The sequence below is a fragment of the Dicentrarchus labrax genome, unplaced genomic scaffold (assembly GCF_905237075.1).
Source record: "Dicentrarchus labrax unplaced genomic scaffold, dlabrax2021, whole genome shotgun sequence".
Lineage (NCBI taxonomy): Eukaryota > Metazoa > Chordata > Actinopteri > Moronidae > Dicentrarchus > Dicentrarchus labrax.
The window spans coordinates 11,998,411-12,020,695 of record NW_026136713.1 but is presented as its reverse complement, the minus strand read 5'-3'; the positions used below and the strand labels follow the sequence as shown (position 1 = coordinate 12,020,695).

The 22,285-nt window shown below is 43.4% G+C and overlaps 1 protein-coding gene across 2 annotated transcripts; it reads right to left on the bottom strand.

The window, feature by feature from the left end:
• Positions 1 to 28: 28 nt before the first annotated feature.
• LOC127374147 (ras-GEF domain-containing family member 1C) lies at positions 29 to 20,546 on the bottom strand. Of its 2 annotated transcripts, none has more exons than XM_051419165.1 (14): positions 20,164 to 20,546; positions 8,228 to 8,443; positions 7,899 to 8,021; positions 7,545 to 7,682; positions 5,475 to 5,696; positions 4,152 to 4,226; positions 3,464 to 3,565; positions 2,778 to 2,880; positions 2,605 to 2,684; positions 2,416 to 2,511; positions 2,225 to 2,320; positions 2,011 to 2,134; positions 1,815 to 1,887; positions 29 to 1,735 (listed from the first exon to the last, which is right to left on the bottom strand). In XM_051419165.1, exons 2-14 carry the CDS (start codon positions 8,435 to 8,437, stop codon positions 1,711 to 1,713), a joined length of 1,467 nt encoding a protein of 488 aa, XP_051275125.1. In that variant the 5' UTR covers positions 8,438 to 8,443; positions 20,164 to 20,546; the 3' UTR covers positions 29 to 1,710. The 2 variants fall into 2 exon arrangements, with proteins under 2 accessions (XP_051275125.1, XP_051275126.1); XM_051419166.1 differs by having other exon boundaries at positions 3,464 to 3,562.
• Between the last annotated feature and the right edge of the window lie 1,739 nt (positions 20,547 to 22,285).

Here is a 22,285-nt window from a genome sequence, read left to right as displayed (position 1 = left end):
TGTAGGAGATTGTCATTGAAAACACGTGTTCAACACAGGCAATGTTTTATTAAAACATGTCTTCACCTTGAATGGCAGGTTTCACTTCACATCTCTGGCTCTCTATAGTCTTAACTTATCTGGGGAATGTGTTACAGGGAAAGCAAGTTTATTGATGACAAATGAGGAGGGAGAATTAAAGTCTGTTATTGGGAGGGAAAGGTGCTTCTTAAGAGAAAACACTGACATCAATCAATTATAGCAAACTGAATAAGACTGTTGTTTAAAAAGCTTATAATTACACAGTTCCCATCCCTTCCCCGTAACCCTCCTCTCCTCCCATCACCCACCCTCAAAAATGGCTCCCGAATCACAACAAAATTGCCAAAAAAAACAAGGCTCAGTGACAATCCCACGAAACGATAAACAACACATTTCAAGTCAGAGGAACCTGAATGGTCATGACAAGCAGTGATTCATATGGCACAAGTTTCCCTCTTTACTTTATAGAAAGACAAAAGTCTCCAATTCATCATTGTCCTTCCACAGAATGCAACAACGCAATCAGGACTACAAAGTTTGTGTTGCAGTAGTAATCTTTACAAGGTGGATACGCTTAATGCCCCTTTAAAAACACCTGTCATAGCATGCCATTGGACTTCATATTCAGTAAAGGAAAGTTACAATAAAAACTATACATCTGTCAGCACAGAAATCTCCATAAATATATCAGACAACTGAACGTCAGTCAGAGAAAACTTCCTGAAGAGCAGAAAGATGAGGGGTAAATGTCACCTGTACACAATCTACACCTGGCCTTGTAACTGTTAAGCTATACTGTAGTTGTCTTGCATTAATGGCACAATACATTTAAAAGGAGTAAACACTTTTTAAACAGTTCATATTCCCCGACCAACACTTTTTCACTAAAATAAAATACAATAAATAAAAAAAACAAGAAGAGATGAGCAATAAAAAGGCTTCTCCAGTCATTCTCATGCAAAACAAGACGGTGACCATCTGAACAGACAGGAATGCATCAAACATCTGGATCACAAACACACATTAAAAGTACACATGAGATGAACTGGTAAAATGCTCAAGGCCTGTCATTTTCTGTTATCCCAGATTCACACAGTTGCCATTCCTTCAGTAGACCTATAAAATTTGACAGCTGATATGGGCTAGCCAGCGCCCTTCACATCATTGTAAGTTTCATTACAGTACATTACAAGTAAAGGGGAAAAGTTAACTTAAATACCTAGGCAAGGCTTTGGGCCAAAGGGGAACAGAGAGCTAGGAGGAGCAAATACAAAAAAAACAACGATAGCATCAGTAGGAATTTCATTTTATAAAGTGGTTTTCCCTGTAACTGTACTCTCTATTGTAGTAAACATATCTTCACAGAGTAAACACACATCAAGGGAAGGGGGGCCGGAGGGGCTGTATTCCTCTCCCAACAAACTGGACCTCATCACTGATAGTTGATATGCTGCAAAGGCATTTTGCAGTGTCCATAGCTTAACGTTTCCAATTCACTTTTTTTGTGATGTTTTATTTTTTATTTTTTACACTCTTCTTGATGAATCCCGTTCATCGTGTTTCTTTTTTTTTTCATCATTTCTTCATAGAAAAACACCTAAGTACCAGCTAGGTTCCTTCACAGTTCATTTTAGTGCAATGAGAACACATGCTCCCTCGCTGGTGGGAGGGTTAGCTGCCGTCAGTTCCTCATGTCTTTCCCAGAACGTTAGACCTGATGGCAGAAAAGAGATGATGAAGGACGGTGCGTTGATTTACACTCAACAGCATCTCTGATTTGACATAATTTTTACCTGAGTGCTTTCCATCTGTCCTTCTCTACCTGGTTCTCTGGACTCTCACTCTCATAGGATGCGAGGTAGAGTCCTGGTGAAGAATGAGAAAAGAAACGGTAAATAAGTAAAGAGGTTAGTAAGAGCAAACCATCACAAACAAATACTTGGATCAACACTGTGCAGAGAGGTTTCTGAAGTACAAACAGGCTCTCACCGTCCTCGCTGAAGATGGGAGCAGTGTGGAGGTAGTGTAGGATGGCCCGATCCTCCTCAAATGGACACTCCACTTGTTTCCACGTCATGAACTCCCCAACTTGCCGTGCCAACTCCACAAATTTCTAAGAAACAAGATTACAATGAGTAAATGTTTTTTAGGATGGTTGAATGAGGCAGGGTCAGGAGATAAAAAAAAAAAAGGACTGGCTCACCTCAAAGTTGACATGGCCGTTGGGCAACCGATTGGCACATCCTTCATTCAGGAAGTAAATGTCTTTGATAAGCAGGCTGAAGAAGGGAATCACAATCTGAGGAGACAAAACAGGCAGAAAGATATAGGAAATACTGATGCAATAAATAATTGATTTCAGAGAACTGGCAGCGATGTGAAGCGGAACCGTACCCTTTCTCTGTTGCTGTTGGCAGTCTGAGAGCGATGGGCGGCCCCCCTCAGGGCTGTCCTGTAGTTGTAGAAGTTTCCCGTAGGATCCATCTGATGCTGTCAAAGCAAATGGCAACAAGCAATACACTGTCAACTTCAAGTTTCTACCTGTCTTGTACTTCTGTCGGTGGATAGTTGGATTGTGTTTACCTCGAGAATGAAGAACTTGGCAGTCTTGGCTTTGCCCCAAGTCTTCTTCAGCCGTGACACGGGACTCATGTTCATACCGGCTACGGGAGGAAATGGATTTCAGCTATTAATACCAGGTCATGCCGGTGATTTGTCAGTGATAATACTCTCATATACCATAAAATGACACTCACAGATGATGGCCATAAGGGAGTTGAAGTTTCCAATGTTGAAACACTCCCTGGCAACATCGATGAAGAACTCTATCACCTGGGCCCTCTGCTTCTTCTTCGCTGGCTGCAAAAAACAGACTTGTATTAAGTTTTTTTTTTCATATTTTCTTAATTTTTCACAATGAAAGGTATTTATCTATACAAGTGCTGGCACAAACTGTTAAACTAACCTTGCAAGTGACTATGTAGTTACACAATATAACCATTAGGGGGCAGTGACGCTCTGTGAAAACTAAACAGCTTTTATCTGCTGCCCCTTTATTTGTTCACAAGAATGAAATACTACTACGATTTTACATATTTCCAAGAATTGTTTTATGTAAAATACAGGACGACTATGAGGTATAAAATCTAAACGTGCATATATTCTAAAATGCTCTTTCAGGTATGCCTGTATAGTGGCACAACAGCATCGTTCTAATGTCTCCTCCCATTCATGTCTACTTCATGATTAAAGTGATTTTCTAGCACCAGGTTTTCCTATTTTGTGGACAGGATAAATGTTCCTCATGTCTTGGGGACTGTTCATACAATATATATAAACATATTGTTCATATTTTGGTATAATAAGATATTTTGTGTGCCGTTTGTTTGCTTCTAATGTTATGAATAACTGAGCACCTGGAGTACCAACATTTGCCACTCACCATGCAGATCTCAGTAGCTACCAGGTAACACAGTCTGTTGAACCACCTGACATAAGCTTCCAGGTTGGAGGTTTTCTTCTTCTGGTCACTGAAGCATGGCTGCTGACGACACACACATGCACACAAGCGCATGCAAATAACAGTCAGTATAGGGAGTGCTACCATAGGGAATTCATCTGTCCCTAATTAGCTTCCTATCTACAGACCCCCCTATGTGAGTGTAAATGTCAAAGACAGCGAGCCGGGAGTGAAAACTAACACGATCAATGAAGTTCACGAGAAAAACCATAGGGGAAGGTCAGAAGGAGAGGTGGTGAGTGAAAGAGACTGAATACAGTGAAAAGGGAACGAGTGACAGTGGGAGAAGAGAGAGTAAAAGCATTCAACAGTTATACAGAGAGGGCAGATAAAGCCCTTATGTGTTTGCTTGTGATGTTACAATTATGTGCTGTCTGTGAAACCACAAGGCTTTTGCTGATTTTTTTTACTGTGACAGCTTCTCAAACTAAACAAAACTGAAAAGATGAAATAAGAAATGCTGTGCTTTGATCTCAGGATAGACTATGGGTTTCTACTGATGTGACAAAACATACAGAAAACAAATCTTAGAATTTCTACATGTGCATTGCTCCTGAAAAACATAGTGACACAGAAAAATAATTTATAAACGCTCAAAATAAAAGTTTACCTGGGTTCCATCTAGCGGGTCTTTCTGAACAAAGGCTTGGACAAACTCTTCCGGCCCAATATGTCTCAAATGTTCCTGGAAAACACACACACACATTCACAAAAATGGGGGTGGTCCCATCAATAATTCTTTCATTTCAGTAATGGAAGACAATCAATAAGCGGAAGTAATGACTCACTGACGTGACTCATTGGAATCATATTTCCTCAAAGTGACACGAGAGACAATATTCACTTCTATTAAAAGACAACTGTGCAGTTACATACACGTGTGAATCAAACTGACTCATTGGGCCTATATCAACTATATAATCCAGAACACACACACACACACACACACACACACACACACACACACACACACACACACATAAAAGGAGAAAGAAAGAGAGACATATAGGCATGTACAGTGCACTCATACACTATTTCTATTGTTGGTTTTAGCAACATGTTAATTATGACTGAAAATAATTACACAATGGCATCTAATTCTTTTCAATCATAATTAACATGTTGCTAAAACCAGCAATAGAAATAGAAAGTCTCTCTTTCTTTCTCCTTTTATATGTGTGTGTGTGTGTGTGTGTGTGTGTGTGTGTGCCAGAGTGTGCCAGAGTGTGAAGCTGTCAGGTCACATATATCCACAGCAGTTTTATCCCCTTTGTTTGAAGCCCCAGGCACATCACTGACTTCTGGGGTGATGTCACCGCTCAGACAAGGGTACAAGCTAACTCAAGCACACACACACACACACACACACACACACACACACACACACACACACACACACACACACAGAAACACAACCACCCCCAGATCCACGTGCCCACATCAAGACACACATGAATAGACTGAAGGCACCACGCATGCAATGTGAGGGGCACTGCAGAGATCCTTTGTTCACGTATGTTTCATTGCATTATTCCCTTTTTTATTACACTGGGTGAAGACCAGTTAGCACTGGAATAGCTGACAAGTAATACTCAAGGTTATACTACAGTGAGCTTCAAAACACTACAAGATCACAGTGTCAAGTGATTCTGCCAATTTAGTTTGCTAATTTACCTACCACCTGTCTTTCCTTTGTTCTTCTTTCATATCTTTCTATCAACTCCATCTCCTCGTTTGATGATCCATGGTTATGTCCTTGACTTGGACTATGTCTCCACCCATGCTTCACCATCCTTAGCTCATCCGCCCCACCCCGCCACCCCCCCACCATCTAACATCCTTTCCACTCCTCCTCGTCCATCCTTGTTATCATCTCTTACCCTGACCTCTGTGTAACCCATGCTTCCCTCCCTCTCCCTTCCCTTCTCCTTACCAGCTCCACGTGGGTGAGCTGCTGTGCCAGGGTGTACGGGTCATTGCAGATGGAGAGCATGTCCTTCTGGATGGGCGGAGGCTTGGTTTTGAAGGCCACCAGCTTGTCAGAGATGGAGGACGCATTGAGGGAGACCTTGACGATGCTCTCTTCCCCCTGGCTCATCAGGGCCAGCCTCTGGCTAAGCTTCTGCAGCACCTGGTTTAGAGTTTTCCAGTACGCCTGCAGAGAAGAGAGGAGAGAAGAGGAGAGAAGAGGAGAGGAGAGGAGAGGAGAGGAGAGGAGCTGTCAATAACGACTTTAATGAATAATTTATTAATGCATCACAGATCAGTCATAGGCATAAATCAAAACTCTGGTGTGCATGCCTCCTCTTGTTATCCCAGCTCTTTATTTTAGAACTTATGAGTAATTTATTTGACAGTAAGTCACTAAGAGTACAGTCATTCATATTGAGTAGCCCTCAATAAAAAAGAATGCTCAGCAGGTTTCTACGAGAAAACCAGCAAATATTGCTCGTGATTAACTCAAAACTAGCAAAAAACAAAAACAAAACAACATAAGCTTACTGGCAGATGTCAGGACATATTCCATATAAACATATAATTTATATTACAATGTAACTGCACAATAACATGTACATGACACATTTTCAATGTCACATGCAAGTCTAAGCGGACTATATGTACTGTATCATTATTATTACTTTGACAGGACAGTATAGAGACAGGACAGGCTGGGGAGAGAGAAAGAGCCTCAGGCCGGACTCGTACACGGGCCACTGAGGTAAGTACTCAGCCTTGCCATGTGGTACATGGTCCCAGTACCCAGTGAACTACCAGGGCCCCACATTAACCTACTTCTGTAAATAGAGTAAATTATTATCTATTAAGTATTTATTCCAGCATTCTTGCACAACCTGTACCATAGCCCCAAGTTTAAGTTTTATGGATTTGTTTAGCTTGTGGCCTTTCTTTGGCTCTATGTCTGTATCTGTATCATCCTATAAATTTGTAAATTGTAACATCAACTGAAAGAATTAAGAACTGACAATTCGTAATCTCTTTATTTGAGTATATTAATACCTCATTAACTGTATCACTGTATTTGGCGAATAACTTTAATCTCCAAAACATTAAGATTTAAAAACAACATCTTTGTTTTTATAACAAAGGAAATGCATTTTGCTATTATCTAATTGTCTTTGAAAGGATTTAATGAGCCCAAAAATTAAAAGTACAGTGTCATTTTTCAGTTGAATTAAAACGTGTTTTCGAGGTTTTCTCCCAGCGCTGATGTGCTGTGTGCTGTGTGATATGTCCAGGAATGTGTGTTTCTGTGCTGCTCCCTCCAGATGACTGGTTACAGAGGCCGTTAGGTCAGTCTGTCTCACAAATGACCCAGAGCCACAGCTCCCACATGTATGTGCACACATGCACACACACCCATACTGCAGACAGCCAGCTGTAAATAGTAGCACATTCATCAGCACCTGCCCTTCCCCTCTTTCTGTCCTCTCTTCACCTCACTCCATTTTTCCTAGTCACACACTCTTGACTCCACCACCGCCCTCCTTCTCACCTCACCTCTGCTCACTGTGCCCCTGTATCCCACCCCCCCACCCCCCATTTTCTCCATCCATCTCCCTCCCTCTATTTTTCCCTTGAGGCTGCAGATAGAGCCACTCCTCTGACATCCTTCCTTCCTTCCTCTCTCCTCTCCTCTACTCTCCTGTAATGTAAGATTGTAACTCGGAACTGTGGCTACTCACCCTGCACTGACGCTCTGACTACTTTCATCACCCTGCTACAGTGGTAGTGATGATAATTGAATTTCGTTCCCCATCAGAGCATTTCTCACTGCAGCTACTGCTTATATGGGCTATAATGGCAACAACTGCACTATGGATCAAAATCAGAAGTCTTGAAGCCCATCACAAATTATTATCCTGTAGAAAATGATAGCTTATTTGTTATTTTATCCTTTTTAATGAAAGATTTGAATAGAAATCCTGCTTTTTGGTGAAGATGGCTGCTATCTTATGTCTGCAGTTCCATTTCATTAGTGTACCTCATCACATGGAGCTATCCTGTGGATTATGTCTTTAAGGTGTCCGACCATCTTCTCGTCCCTGAAGTCAGTCGGGAACGTCTCTGTCCACTCTGTCAGCAGCTGCAGGATCTTGGGACCAAACTTGCGCACTTTTGCCTGTTGTTGAAGAAGTGAAAGAGGTTTAGTGTGGTCTATGTTTGTGACTCCCTCGGCAAAAGACAACACTATCGTAAAGTCAGCAATCTAGCAAAAGATCAGCGGTTGCTTACATGCAGATTATGGCTCAGTTCTTCGGCTGTGCATGAGTTTCTGTTCATTAGCTTGTGCTTGTTCATACAGGAGTTATGTTTTTGTGTGTGGTGCAGTGCTGACCGTATCGAGTGGGCTCTGATCCAGCTGCTGCTGTTTGATGCACAGCTCACAAACCCTGGCCAGCAGCTCCGGAGGAGGGATGAACAGACGAGCGCTCAGCAAGAAGGTAAACACATAGGCTTTCTGTCAAAGCACAGAAAAAGACAGTCACTAAGACACTGCCACTGCATCAATAAAAAACACTGCGGCTTTCTGTAATTAAAGGAAACAGAGTAGCACTTTAAACAGAGACATGGCTAATAATGTAATTGACAGTTTTGTCACTGAAATTGAGTTTTTCATAGAGTTTATAATGGACAGTGGAGGGACTGTAGTACATTTCCGTTTACCTCGGGGTAGTAATCAGCAGTGGGGACAAGGTTCTGGATCAGGGTGTCCAGGGAGGCGGAGGTGATCGGGGGCCCATCAGCAAGGCAAGCCCCAGGCCCCGGGCCCTCCTGTGGGGCCTCCTCCTCCTCCCCAGGCTCAGCACAGGCCAGATGGGGGCTGAAGCCACTGGGAGTGGTGAACATGGTGCCTGAGCACACAGTCTGGGGCATTCCTGTCTAAAATACAAATAGACAGACATAAAAAAAAGAGTACAGTCAGCAGGATATAGACAGAATGAGGAAGAGGGATAAGGTTGGGGTTTATGGAAACAAGTGCATTACTGGTAGTAGCTCATTTGATTTGCTAAGAGGAAATGAATTTAATGCAAATTTTGCTCACACTAGATCTCACAGCTACTCCGCTTCTAGCAACTAGTAGCCAAACTGACACCTAAACAGGTGTTGCAACGATCAGCAGGTTAGCAGTTACAGTTCTGTGTGGCGGTGTGGGAATGACACTACATGGCCCATTTGTGTGACATTATGTTATGCACTTTAAACCCCTAATTCTGAAGGTAGCGGTAATGCACCTAAAAGCAGTTTGCCAACTGCTAACTAACTAATCCTCGATCTGGACCTTTTTCTCCATTTCCTTTCCGCAAACTCAAACAAATGGACACAAACATAAAAAGCCAGGCGACGAAGCTGGATACATGAAATAAACCAGGCGAGGACACAACTCGGAGAGTATCATCGTTTGGTCAATGAACTCCGCCTGGATAGCGCCTGGTTTTAGCAACATTTCAGCCTGAATGTGGAGCACAGTCTGATGGCCAGCTAACATGATTTGGTTTCTCCAAAAGTTGATTCTGTTTCAAGTTTTTTTTCCCCCGTATAACTTGTGGTCCTCACTGCCACAGCCTAAACGCACTATTCACATTCAGATGAACGGGAGGACCGGCGTTGTTCGCCACAACAACTAACTTGGTGTGAATACAGCCTCAGCCTCTCATTCCGAATGTATTCTCTAGCACACGTTTTCCAGTCCTCTCTGCAGACTTCCAATGTATCATCTCCCATTCACTTTCCTACCGTCCAACTTATGACCCGCTGCTGTCGTTGGGGGATACGGAATACCCCCCCAACAGCTGCCCCTGTCTCCCACACCAACAAGACAGAGGAGAGAGCAAAAATGTGGGTCACTCAGTCGCTGTGGAGACTGTTGCTGCCTGAAAGCGATCGCGTGTCCTCCATCTCTGTGCCCTGTATGTCTTTCCCTTTAAGGATGCTTTGGGTTACACATTTTAAAAATTCAACATGCTCCTTCCCTCAATGGACCAACACTGCAGCTGTAGTGGAAAGAGGCACTTACTGTACTGTACGCTAGAGTAGAGATACTACGGAAAGAGAGAGCATTGAGGTCCTCAGGGCAGAATTATCATCATCACTCATCACCACTTTAATGTTATCTACGTGTAACTGATAAATTATAGACACGCCTCCTTCTTTAAAAAGTTTTAAAATGGCAAGGTAGAGGAAATAGACAATACTGGTGAATGAAATTAAATTTTGTATGTCCAGTACTGATAGGTTTTGGTTTCTTATGTCTGAATTCGATGTAAAAATAGACTCTGCTGTGCTCTTCCTCTCACTGTCTGAACCTGGTCACTACGTCTACCTGAATCACTCATCATCACCAAGGACAACAGCAGTCTCTGGGTGCTTCCAGGCTAGTTCAACGGCACAAAGCCTCTCTGCCCGCAGGAGTCACGAGAAAGGCAGCAAACCCACTGGCTGACAGCGAGACCTTGAGCAACACGCAGGAAGTATTTCAGATTTAAACACGCCATATTCTTCCTGCTGTTTGGGGCAGCATCAGTACACTTGCACGCAAATATACACAATAGAAATACGGTAGTAAAGCAGAAGAGAGGTGTAAAAATAACCCTCACTCTGATTTTGTCAGATAAGGCATAGCTTTACGAAAAGTGACCATAATAAATTGCAACACGCAGCGTATAATACAATTTCAGACATTGTTAGAAGAGAAAGCCAGAGAAATGGCAATGTGGAAAGCTGTGGTCTAGGTGTGCTGCAATCGTTCCATCCTCTGGTGACCTTCAGGATCTCTCCCCCCACCCCCTCACCTATCAGCCATCTCAGTAAATGGACCCTGGTGTCACGGGTCCCTGGGGTGAAAGGTCAGGCGCACACTAGCATGCAGAAACGCAGCTCATGTCTCAAGTTCCCTGTGTGATGGGTTGATCTTTCCTTTGTTCTCCCTGTTCTATTACACATGAGCACTCATTCATGCACTTGTACGCACCTAGACACAAACACACACAGACAGGCACACAAAAGGCTGGGGGATGGTTAGTCTTTCTGTAGGACACTTTTACAGCCTTCCTTCCTACTTAAACCACTGACACCCACAGCCATATCTCACATAATATATGTTGTGGTTAAAGAGGGCCGACATCTTGTGCGCTCCATAGAACTATATAATAATGGCCTTTCTATTGCACCCCACTCTGTGAAACAGTGACTGTGAGAGGAAAAAACATGTGTTTAACCCAGCAGATGACACTCGGGACATTTGACTGTGCTGTATGAATCAATATTAGCTATAAACCATACTTAATAGAGAAAACTCTCTCTCTCCCTCTCTCTATCTTTTTCATAAAAACAGACCAAATAATTTATTAATCTTAATCTGTGTGTCTCTCACTGCCTTGAAGCTTTTAAATAGTCTATTTGGCAGGGTTAACAGTATGCTGTATATAAGAGTTAGACATTACCACAGAACTTCAGTTGACAAATATTACTACGATAATCTAAAATGCTGCTCCCTTTATGCAACATATGAGCTGTTTTCCTCCTATAAAAGTGATTGTCACTGTCTAGATTAGGTTCCAAAAAGGGGTTAGCCTGGAGTGTCCTTGCAGCGACCTCCTGTAGATTGGATTACAACATGCAGCCACAGAGAAGATGTAGCCTAATAAACAGAGAAATGGACAAATCTTTCAAGCCTCTACAACAACACAGATGCAGCAGGGAAGTATTGTGGTAACTGGAAGGAACTTCCTCTGTGACAGGACTGACAGGAAGACAAAGTCTACCCAGCTGTAGGAGTGTGTATAACTAAATCCTGGAGTTTATTTGAGTCATCTCATGCATACAAACACACAGACACACCCCTCTTCCAGTGTGTTTGTATTCATTTATGTATGGGAGTGACTGAGAGTGTTATTCTACGTGCCCACACTGTCAATGATTTCTTCTATCGTTTGTGATAATCTTCGCTCTCCTTATTTTTCCCCAATTGCTTCCTCTTCTCAGCTCTCCCTCACCTGCCTCCAGCATTTCTCCGGCTCTGATTCATCATTTCATCAGAGTCTGTAGTGTGTGAGCAGATGTCAGTCAGGTAACTCCTCCTAACAGATGTGTACAATGTATGGTAGACTAGTCATCACATGTCTGAGTATGACACGCTTGGCCTCTGTTCTCATGGTGACACTACAACTGATACAGAGAAAGAGCTAAAGTGAGACTATGTATATTTCTTCTTAACAGCAGCCATTTTAGCCTAAACTTCTTCAAGTAATGTCAATTAATTAGCTCAGTCGGTAGAGCTGGCAACCTATACACGGAGTTGCTGCAGCAGCCCGGGTTTGAATCAGATCGGCGGCCCTCTGCTGCGTGTCATCCCCTCTCTCTCTACCCCGCTTTCCTGTCGATCTTCAGCTGTCTCTATCAAATAAAGGCATGAAAAGGCCAAAAAAAAATAACTTTAAAAAAAAGACTACAAATTTGAAGATGAAGTTCAAAAGAAGTGCACTTACCAGACCTCTATGACCTCTGCTTGAGGTTAGCGGCATAAACTTTGAAATCAATCAGTGGCTAGAACTGACCGTTTTACCTTCCATTGTAATTCATCACTGCTCATGAACTCCAGTATTGTTTGAACAAAAGACAAAGACAGGTTTTATGACCTACAATTGACAGCTTCTTCCAATGAAATCTCATAGATTACTACTTTTTATAAATTCTTGTATTATTTTGCAGCCATATCGCTTCCTCATTTTTTTCCACAATGTGACCGAGAAGTCATCAACAGCTATACTCTACTTGTTTCAATACCTCAAGATACACCCATCTCCCTCTGTGCCTGTCACATTACATCAACACTGCATGGAAAAACACACTGAGAAACAAGCAGCTAAGAACAGGTGAGTGTAGTGGTGTGTGCTCTAATCCCCTCTGAGATCTCCAGCAGCTAGCCAACGGCAGCCCTGAGCTCTGTCTAGACAGCTGGGGGAGTGTCATTGTTCAGGACCCTTGCAGCATACGTGCATGTGTGTGTGTGTGTGTGTGTGTGTGTGTGTGTATTGTTTCTGTTATCGTTGCCATCAGGAGATCCGCATGCTTTGTTCTATCATGATTAACAGAATGGCACTGTCTGGAGACACACAATCTATATCAGCACCCTTGACTGTCTAGCTGTGTATGTGTGTATTGATGAAACAATGGCATTCCTGACATGACTGAGCAGCTTTAAGCTGTCAAACAGCTTCACGACTCTCTCTTCTAGCATCCATTTCCATCTTGGTCTCTGTAAAACCAGTTTCACCACATAAACAGTATTACTCACACCTAGCTACCTGCGTGTCTGCGTATGTGTGTGTGTGTGGGGGGGTGTTGTGGAGAACATAGCTGCTGACAAATCTATTCTGCCACAAAGGAGTTAATGGATGAGGACAATCAACATTAGAGACAGCTGTCCATTAAGACTGAAGAGGCTTATTCAGGGAAAATCAAACCACTGTCTGACGTCTATCAATAAGGGGTCAAGGGTCAAAGGTGAAGAGTTAAGGCTCCTTGATGATGCAGATGGACCCAGAGTCACTCCGGGGTCATCGTGGTAATGATGCTCTGCTGCTTGGCTCGATTTCAAGACTATATAGAGCAGTTAGGGATTTTAAAAAAGCACTGGCACCGCTGCCTATGTATATTCATCATCACCAAAATGAAAGTTAAGGACAAGGTACGTGCCTACAGGCTACATGCAGCTGTAGTAAAATAGTCTAGAGTCTTTCATAAGGATGCTAAATAACACAATTTTGTAGTTTCTGAAAGAATGAGCTGATTTATTTTAATTATAAACATCTTTTTTTTTTGCCCAGTTCTTCCTTGAGTTTGAATAAGTGCCAGAATTCAAAGTTGTTTTCATGTCCTTGAGGATACAACTGATGCACAAAGGCCAATTAAATCTACTCCTGCACCAGCAAACCTTATTTAACTGATATGGGGCCTGATTTTATTTGATTAAACAATTAATCAGGTATGTTGATGGGTGAAAGTTATATATAGAGTGGAGGTTTGGAGCCGAAGTCCTATTGTTTCCCAGCAAATGTTGAAATATAAAATGCTAAATAGTTTTGCTAATTGACTGAGTATATATGAGTTTTTTTTACAGAAAGGATATAGCATATCAATACTAAGAAACACCACAAAGCCAGAGTGAAACTGTGTTGCAATGCTATTCTTAGAGGAGCAGCACATCATCAGAGGTAAGCACAGCAAATATCCGGCACGGGTATTGCAACAACATTTTGTTTCTGTAGTCGCTTCCTGGTTTCAGAGATCACAGTTAAAGGGAGGTAAAAAGGCTGTGATAAAAACTGCATCCTCTACCTTGCTCGGGGATACAATGAGTATAGGAATAAGATGGCAAAGATAGGAGAGAAAGGCGTTCTGTGGAGGTGGGTGAGAGAGTGATATTCCCCCCCAGGGTAGTGTGCAGACAGTCTAGGCTCTATGAATGTTAAATTCGCCTACATCCAGACTAACTAAATTCCTCTTTTCCTTTGCAGACTCCATCATACGATTCCCCGGCTCCCTCCTCAAAAAAACTAATTTACATACTCTAACGCTTCCTTTCTAATTTAGGATCCACATGTTCGCTCCTTTAACACATTACAGTTTCAACACTTCATCTATTCTTGGACTGCGCTCTAAAAAAGAAGATACTTGTGTATTTTTGGTCCTGACACTGTTTTCTGTGCCTTAGAGTATTGCAGCTCATGGCCTAAATTTTTCACACTGTTCTTTGAAAGCTAAAAACGATGCGACTAGAGAAATAATGGAGTATTCTCACGATGGCAGGCGCTTATAAGAAAGTAAACACATCTTTGTCATCTAGCCTCTCACTCCCCTTTCCCTTCAACATGTCCCCTCTCCAATCCTCCCCTCCTCCTTCATCTGCCTCTCCACGCCCTACTTTCCAATGAGCCCAGTCAGGACGCCTGTACAGATGGCCCTGCAGCAGCCTTCTCTCCCAGTGGGAGCTGCTGGCATGGGAAGCTTCTTGGCCCTCTGCCTGTACCATCATCCCCAGTCTCAACAGGAGACCCAAAAGTGTATTGGCGTCCAGACTGAATGCCGAGGTGCAGGGGGCGAGCCAATCTGGCTGCTGGGCTACATGGTGACCGCCTGGCACCGCCGACAACAGAGCGAGCGCAAAATACCACACATATGTCACCGCACACGAACAAAATCAAACCAGCGCACTACTGTTGGTTAATGGTGTGTGTGTGTGTGGGGAGGAGTGGTGCTGAAAACAAATGAGTTCATTGTGTCTTGAAAAAACACATGCATGCACACTTGCACCCACACAGCAGCCAAACACAGGATTGAGTTACCGTCGAGGCATTCCAGCTCCCCACCCATTCCCCAGCCTCTCTGTGCTACGAGCCCGACAGAGGTTAGGAATCACACTCAGGGCTCAGCAGGGACACACTTCCCAAATCCCCTTCATTGGAATCCCCCTGTAGTGTCTGAGCGGGGTCACCCTGGCACCTGTTCCACACACACCAGCTCCATCAATCCCAATGAAAAGCTCACTGGAAATTCTCCTCCGCGAACACACCCTGCGCACATGTGCAGTCAACCTCATTCCTGAGCGAGTTTGGACACAGTTGTGTGCATGCATGTGGTTCTGTTTGTAAGTGTGCTTGCAAAAGGGCTGAGAGAGTCAAAGTATATCTAAGTCCAAGTGAAGTCATTCCTTCACTGTGAATACAACCATCTGTCCTACTGTTCTCCAAGAGGTGCAGCAACAGTTTTCAGACATTTTGAGAGAGACCAAACAAGACGGAAAGACTATGTCACACAAGACAAACTGCACTTTTAATCTATAATAAAATTATCATATTATTACCTAATACTTGCATTTAGATGGAATCAATCATAACACAAAACTATCAGCCAGAGACAGACTGTGCTTTTGAGAACAACTCTAAGGGTTGAGCACCATTATTCACTGACTTCTCTTTTAAACCACTTCACATGTGAACAATACACTCCTGACTCTATTTCACCTGTTCAGAGTGAGTGAAAATGATGTACTAAAATGAACTGAAGGTCTGTGACATGTGATGGGTCTGGGCACCTAAATCATGTTTCTCAGAGATAATTGTAGCTGAGCACAAATTGGCTCTTAGTGGGCACGTAGAACATGTCTGAGTCTTAAGAGCCCTAAATCTGTCATTCACAATAGTCATAATGCTTTAAAAAACAGTCATGTATTATTCATAATATTCCAATTTACAACCACCCTTGATGCAATGCTCCTTCGAGGGGGAATCGGACTAGAGTGATTTTGTCTCTAAACAGGCATAATTTTGCCTCAAGTGCCACTTGTGAGGAATTACCAGCACACCAAGTGAATGGTAGAATATGGGAAAGAAGAGTGGAGTGGAGTGATTAAGAGCATCCAGAAAGAAAGGCTGAATTAAACGATGCCTATGTGCAGCTACCTCAATAGTCCTTTAAGCGCTTTCAGAAAAATTAGATTGTTCATCCAAACACCCACTCAGCATTGTTTTACTCTCAATCAAACCTGCACAATAACAGCCGCAAACTAATGAGCGAGACGGTAACAGATGCAAATCTAATAACCTGACGTTACTAATTTCATCACGGCTGCCTCCTTTCCTGTTAGAGTACACCTATCTGCCTATTACAACCAGCATGGGCAGAGGCCGCGCGGTGTATCAATGATGATGTGCAATGTCAAAACCTACTAATTAGTGTTGAGAGATTGCTCGGCCTGGTCTGTTCACAACTCGTGCCTTGTGTATTTTGATACGTTTAGAGGTCAGAGGTCAGAATACATGCTTATTAATCTGCAACTAGTTGTTTAATGTTGACACCAGGACATAAAGACATTTCCAATCCCTGTTTCTCTAATTTTTGTGTCCATAATGCTTTCTGAAATAACTCGTATTGACGTTCTACAGTATTTGTAATGAGTGGTTCTATCAATTACAGCAACAATATGCCACTACAGTAACGTGATGTTAACAGATTACATGGGGACTATATGATGACCATATGATGCTAGAATTAACACCCTATTCTAAAGTGGAACCATGACATTTAAGTAGATAATGATGGTTCAGACCTACTGTTTCCATGAGTGGGGGTTTCTAAAGTCAGTGGTGTTTCCAACCCTCCACTTATACACCTGGAAATAATGAAAACATTTCTTTACATTTACAAAAATATCAATACCAAATAGGGCTAGGTATTTGAAAAATTCCATTTTTTCCCCCCCCAGTTGTTATAATCCATGTTTACTGCCTTTGTTGATGCTTTGCTGTTGATTAGTAGAGTAGCATGAAAGTAGCTGCAGAAATGTGTATTGTGTGCAGAATACAAACGGGGACCCCCTCATTCAAAACGCTGCTCCACAGCACCATCAGTCAAAAAGGGCGGGTGGTACCAGTCAACCTTTATTGGGAAGGTTTTCTTCATTTGGGTTAGGGTTATATATCTGATGGAGTAATCTATATGCTTACTCCAGTGGTTTATTGAACACACCAGGGATCTTATCATATTCCACTGCTTTTTTGACCCAGCCGATCCATAAAGACTGGCTGTCAATAGTTGCCCACATGACAGCATGCAGGCCATGTGGAGGCAGCTAAGACCAGCTCTGGAGAGCACTGCGCGTTTCCATGGAGTCAAAACTCCTGTTGGGAGGTAATTAGATGCCTGTTGAGTCCCCATTGTGACACCCCCTTCTCCCCTTTTATTCCATCACAATCCCTTGTAACCCCCCCTCCACCTCTCTCTCTCTCTCTCTCTCTCTCTCTCTCTCTCCACCTCTCTCTTTCTCTCTCTGGTGACAGAGCAGCCGGCTGTGACAGAGTGATTCCACATGTGAACCCTGTCTACCTCGCCCTGTCAGGGAGATCACTCTCATCATCCCAGTGTCAGTGGCAAAGCTGCCGAGTAGCCAAAGGACATCTGAAGGCAGGCTGTCAGGTACGCAGGCCATCATAGATGTTCTGTCCCTTTTCAATCCAGCTCTCATCAAGCTATACTTGACAATCCAGCGGCTCTGGAACGTTTTTTTGAAGAGTGGTGACTTTGGGAATTTCCCCATTAAACAAGAAGGAGATAAATAGAAATGGAAATGCACAAAAGGAAGAGTTGATCTATTCTTGTATATTATCACTCGCCTATTTATGATTAGTTTTCTTATATTGCTATGTAATTTCCCTAAGAGTCCTTCTCTAAAATGTATAAGCAAAAAAGGAAGAACTAGTTTCCTCTGCTGACTGATTGCATCAGATTCAGTTGATCTGTGATCATTCAGTTAAAAAGAAAATAAAAAATTTTGGTAGCTTCATGTGTGTTTAACAATCAGATGATAAACTAATATTATTTGTGCACAAGTGACAGAATTGCCATTACGATGCTGTAGTGGATTCCTGTTTTCACTGCTCCGCCACAAAGCAGCAGTGGAATTCTGTCATGTCTGTAGTGTAGAATAGTGTGTGAGCTATGATATCCCCCCGAACACACACACACACCACTTCCCCCATGCACACACACAGCCATAAACCTAGTGGTGGTGATAAAGCTGTCATTGCTACCAGACTAACAGCTACTGTGTTTACCTCCCCGTCGACCTGCCCCAGACAGACCCTGCCCTCTCTCTCTCTCTCTCTCCACAAACACACACTCACAATGGCTGGATTCAATCTCTGAGAACTTCCTTTTCTCAATCTCACGTCGGAACAAACGATGCCCTCATTAACAGCACACCTGTTATTCTCTGCAGACTTAGCCTGAATTGGAGGGAACATGTGCTGCAGTCCGTGTCTGTGCCTGCAGACCTGTCACCAGCAACTTCTGGTAGACCCCTACTCCGGGTGACTCATGCCTTTACAACCTGTATCTACTGTACTGTTAGAGCATGCTGTCGTTTCAAAGAAAGAAAGAAAGAAATTCCATCACCAAAGGGCAGCCAGGGCTTTATGGGGCACGGCACAGACGACACAGACTCAAAAGGTGGAACAAAGAGCTACACAGGGTCTTGATCACTGGAGGACAAAGTCAAAGGGTGCAAATCTAATGATTGAATTAAAAAAATTCAATCATTATCTCGTGCAAGACTGAAGAGAATCGAAAAATTGATTCACAGCATTTTGACATTTCACAAAGGAAACTCATTCATCAACCACGTCACAGAACAAAAAAGAATGTTTGTTTTTCACCCCACTGTGCGTACAGAAGCACACACTGCCAACAGAGGTGAGAGTGGGCAAACACAAATTTCCCAGGGTTGCATCCTAAACGGGGGGTTGGGGGTAAATAAAGATGCAGCGGGGCATGTATTAAGAAAGAGGTGAGAGAGGAGCTGCTGCTGAGAGAGCACAGTCACGAAACGTGATGCCCCTTTCCACTGCTTTCACTCTGGGGGGGGGAGGAGGTGCAGCCTGGCTGAGGGGTGGAGGAGACCAGAGCTGAGGGTGTGGGAGCGAGCGCTGTGAGAAGAAGTGGCTTTACTGGTATATCAGCAACCCCAGCTAGGATTTCTCCCCACCTAACTGGTTTCTGACAGAGCCAGCCTTACTTTCATGCACCTTGCGATGAGCTGTGGGCGAAAGATAACAAATCCTTTTTTTTGGGTTTGTGTTGGTAAGCTGTGCAAGCTGCTTCATCGCCCTTGGGTGTAAAGGCTGCTTACCACCTGCTTTAGCGGATGATGCAGATCATCATTTGCATTCCAAACAAAATAGAGTAAAATGTCAACAGTGCCACACCTGTTCATTCTGTCCTATAGAAGAAGAAGAAAAAAACAAAAAAAACAACTAGGCTTCCCTGCACTTACATTTACATATGCAGACAGAACTGACAAAGAGAGCCAGAGAGAATCAGCAGTGAGTTTACGTGGAGGCTTTACTCCCACGTTAATACACGTTAATAATTACACAAAATGAGATAAGCTTTGCAGCATGCAGCCAGTTAACCAAACCCCAGTCAACAACAGTAAAACATGTGACATCTGTCCGAGTTATCAGGGCGACTGTCTCTGTTGTCCTTTCAAATCTACCCATCGATTATTGACATTGTGTATCACAATGCCACCTGCTGTATGTACACTACTCTCCCCTATAAACGTATCAGAGGCTGAAGACGCAGTGACTCCAGCTCCGGATCCCCAACCCCCCAGCCCCACCCCACCACCTCCTCACACGCCCTTTAAACAGACCTGGACACCGCTGACTCACGCCACAGACTGTGATGCTTCCCATCGTAGTAAAGTGATGCAAGCGGCGCGCGCGCGCGCTACGGTATCTCGAGCGCGATAAGGAATTATGATGTCATCACTGTTGCTAGTAAAGTTGGAACTGTGACGCCACGGTGCCTTAGTCACAGCGAATGGAACGTTTGCGTGGAATGCTGATTCTTCACCATTCTAGCACCTAACACGTTCCACAGATACACAAACACACACACACACACACACACAAACACACACACACACACACAGGCACGCGCTCCTTGGCTGTGGGCGTGAGCGCAATCTTAATATGCTAATATGTAATATTAGTGGGGTAGCCTTGCTTTTTTTAAAAAAACAAAAAAAACCCGCTACTTACCAGCACTACACTTTGATCCCCATCTTTGATCCGACTTGTATCCGATGTCAAATCAATAAAAACTGTCGCTCCGGATATTCCCAAATTAATTTAGCGTTTACAAAAGAGCCCGATAAACTGGCATCAGCGGGAGAAGTAGAGCCGGACTCCAGAGGCGCAGCCGGATTGATGTCAGTGGTGAAAACGTCTGTTGACAGCTTCTTAAATGTCCTGGCTCTGGACAGGTTTCCACCGGGGAGCGACGGGACACAGACGGAGAGCTGACGCCGTGAAAAAGTGCGTCCCTGAAGGCGTGGCGACCGTCCTGTCCTGCGCCACGGAGACACAACGGTCCGCACAGCACATCCACACGTCCTCGAAGCAAGTGCTTTGACGGAGGAGAGGAGAGGGAACTACTCACAAGCCGGTCAAGTTGGCAAAGTACGTTAACTTCCGCTTTTGATTTTCAAAATAAGACACGGAATGACGCTCAGGGCTTGCAAACTTTCTTTTATGGATGGGAGAATCATGCTTCTGCGTGTCTGGTTAATCCACTTCAGGGCCCTAAAATAAGGGTTGGGCTATTGATATCATCAGCAACAACATCTTTTGGTGAATTGCATCTTCAGGTTTATACAGCAACGTGTACCATAGTACAATAGGCAACTTGCAATAAAACAGAGTGAACTTGAGGCATTGTGGCAGTTGCACACTTTGCCCCATAGGCAATCCAATCTTGAACATTAAGAATAAAAAAAAACGTTAAAATGTACGTATATTTTCATTATATTTGTAATTTAAGTCAGTGCTGAAACTCCTGTCAGTAATATCATTTAGCCTTTCTTTTGAAGGTGATTTCCGGTAGCGCAATTATGTCTCTGGCTTGATGCTGCTGTGGGCAAGCAGTGAAAGATTCTCTCTCTCTCTCTCTCTCTCTCTCTCTCTCTTTCCCTCCCTCTTGTCCCAACACACATATACACACACCTACACACACACCTACACGCTCCAGTGCAAGATCTCTGATGCTTCAGGCGCACAGAATATAGATTGTATCCTTGTTTGACCAGTGTGTCCACTTTGGGCAGCCCTGATCTAATGCAAGAACCCGTCTTGGGACTCATGTCAGTCACAAAAGTTGTGAAAAAGGCAGACAGTATGTTCATCAGTGGGCCTTTGAATCCAACTAAGGCCATGTTGATTTCAAAGCCAAAACAGGAACGATATTTTATGATTCAAAATTGTTCAATGGTTGGCTATTAGTCATCCCATTATACACAGGCTTCGGACCAGCGAGGTTATCCAAACAGTTGTGCGTAGATAACAAAAAACAATGGGCACTCTTTTCATTTCTGATCCCCAGGCAAACCCTCTTCCATCCTGAGTGACACTCGCTAACTGTGACCCATGAATGAAAAGGGCCATCTCTGAATATGAAAATGAGACTCTGACATTCAGAGCCAGGCTGTATTTCCATTAAGACCATAGTTAATTATTAGCATTAACCTAATTTAAAAACAACAATGAGGGAATGTCCAAAATCTCCCTACTGAGTGGAGATAAGAGGCAGGAATGATGGGTTAAGGGAGTAGCGTGTTGCTTGGCTGCTACCCTGGCTGCAACTGTCATGTTTTTTTTGCAAGGTTGAGATGTAAGTTATTGGAGGGGAGTAATTAATTCGAGGGGTAGGGGTAGTGAGAGGGAGAGACGGACAGAGAGAAAAAATAATTAAGCGGATGAGATGCAGAGTGGTAAAGGTCCTTGTTGGGCTGTGAGGGGCTGTGTGAGCTGATGTCCCTGGAGCTTTGCCGCCTGCTGCCTGGCCCTCTGGATGAGGGGAAAGGATGGATCTGACATTGCAGCAGAGGACAGAGATAAAACTCTCTCTCTCTATTTTACACACACACACACACACACACACACACACACACACACACACACACAGGCGCTGGAGCAGGTGCAGAGGGTCCTGCTGCAGTGAGGTGTTAGAATTAACCAATGTGTGTGCATGCTGTTTCACATGTGAATTCATCCTCAAATGAACACGCACTCATACATGTTTTTGTGACATGTAAGGAGACTGTATTGACTTTACATTTGTTCCAGCGAGAGTATCTAACCTTAAAGAATATTTCTAGTTTATTAC

Excerpts from the sequence above, each read along its gene's own strand:
- LOC127374147 (XM_051419165.1), bottom strand. The coding sequence starts at position 8,437 with ATGCCCCAGACTGTGTGCTCAGGCACCATGTTCACCACTCCCAGTGGC. Across the intron at positions 4,227-5,474 it reads AGCTCACCCACGTGGAGCTG|GAACATTTGAGACATATTGG; the intron begins GTAAGGAGAAGG and ends TGTGTTTTCCAG. Across the intron at positions 2,685-2,777 it reads CTCCCTTATGGCCATCATCT|CCGGTATGAACATGAGTCCC; the intron begins GTGAGTGTCATT and ends TTCCTCCCGTAG.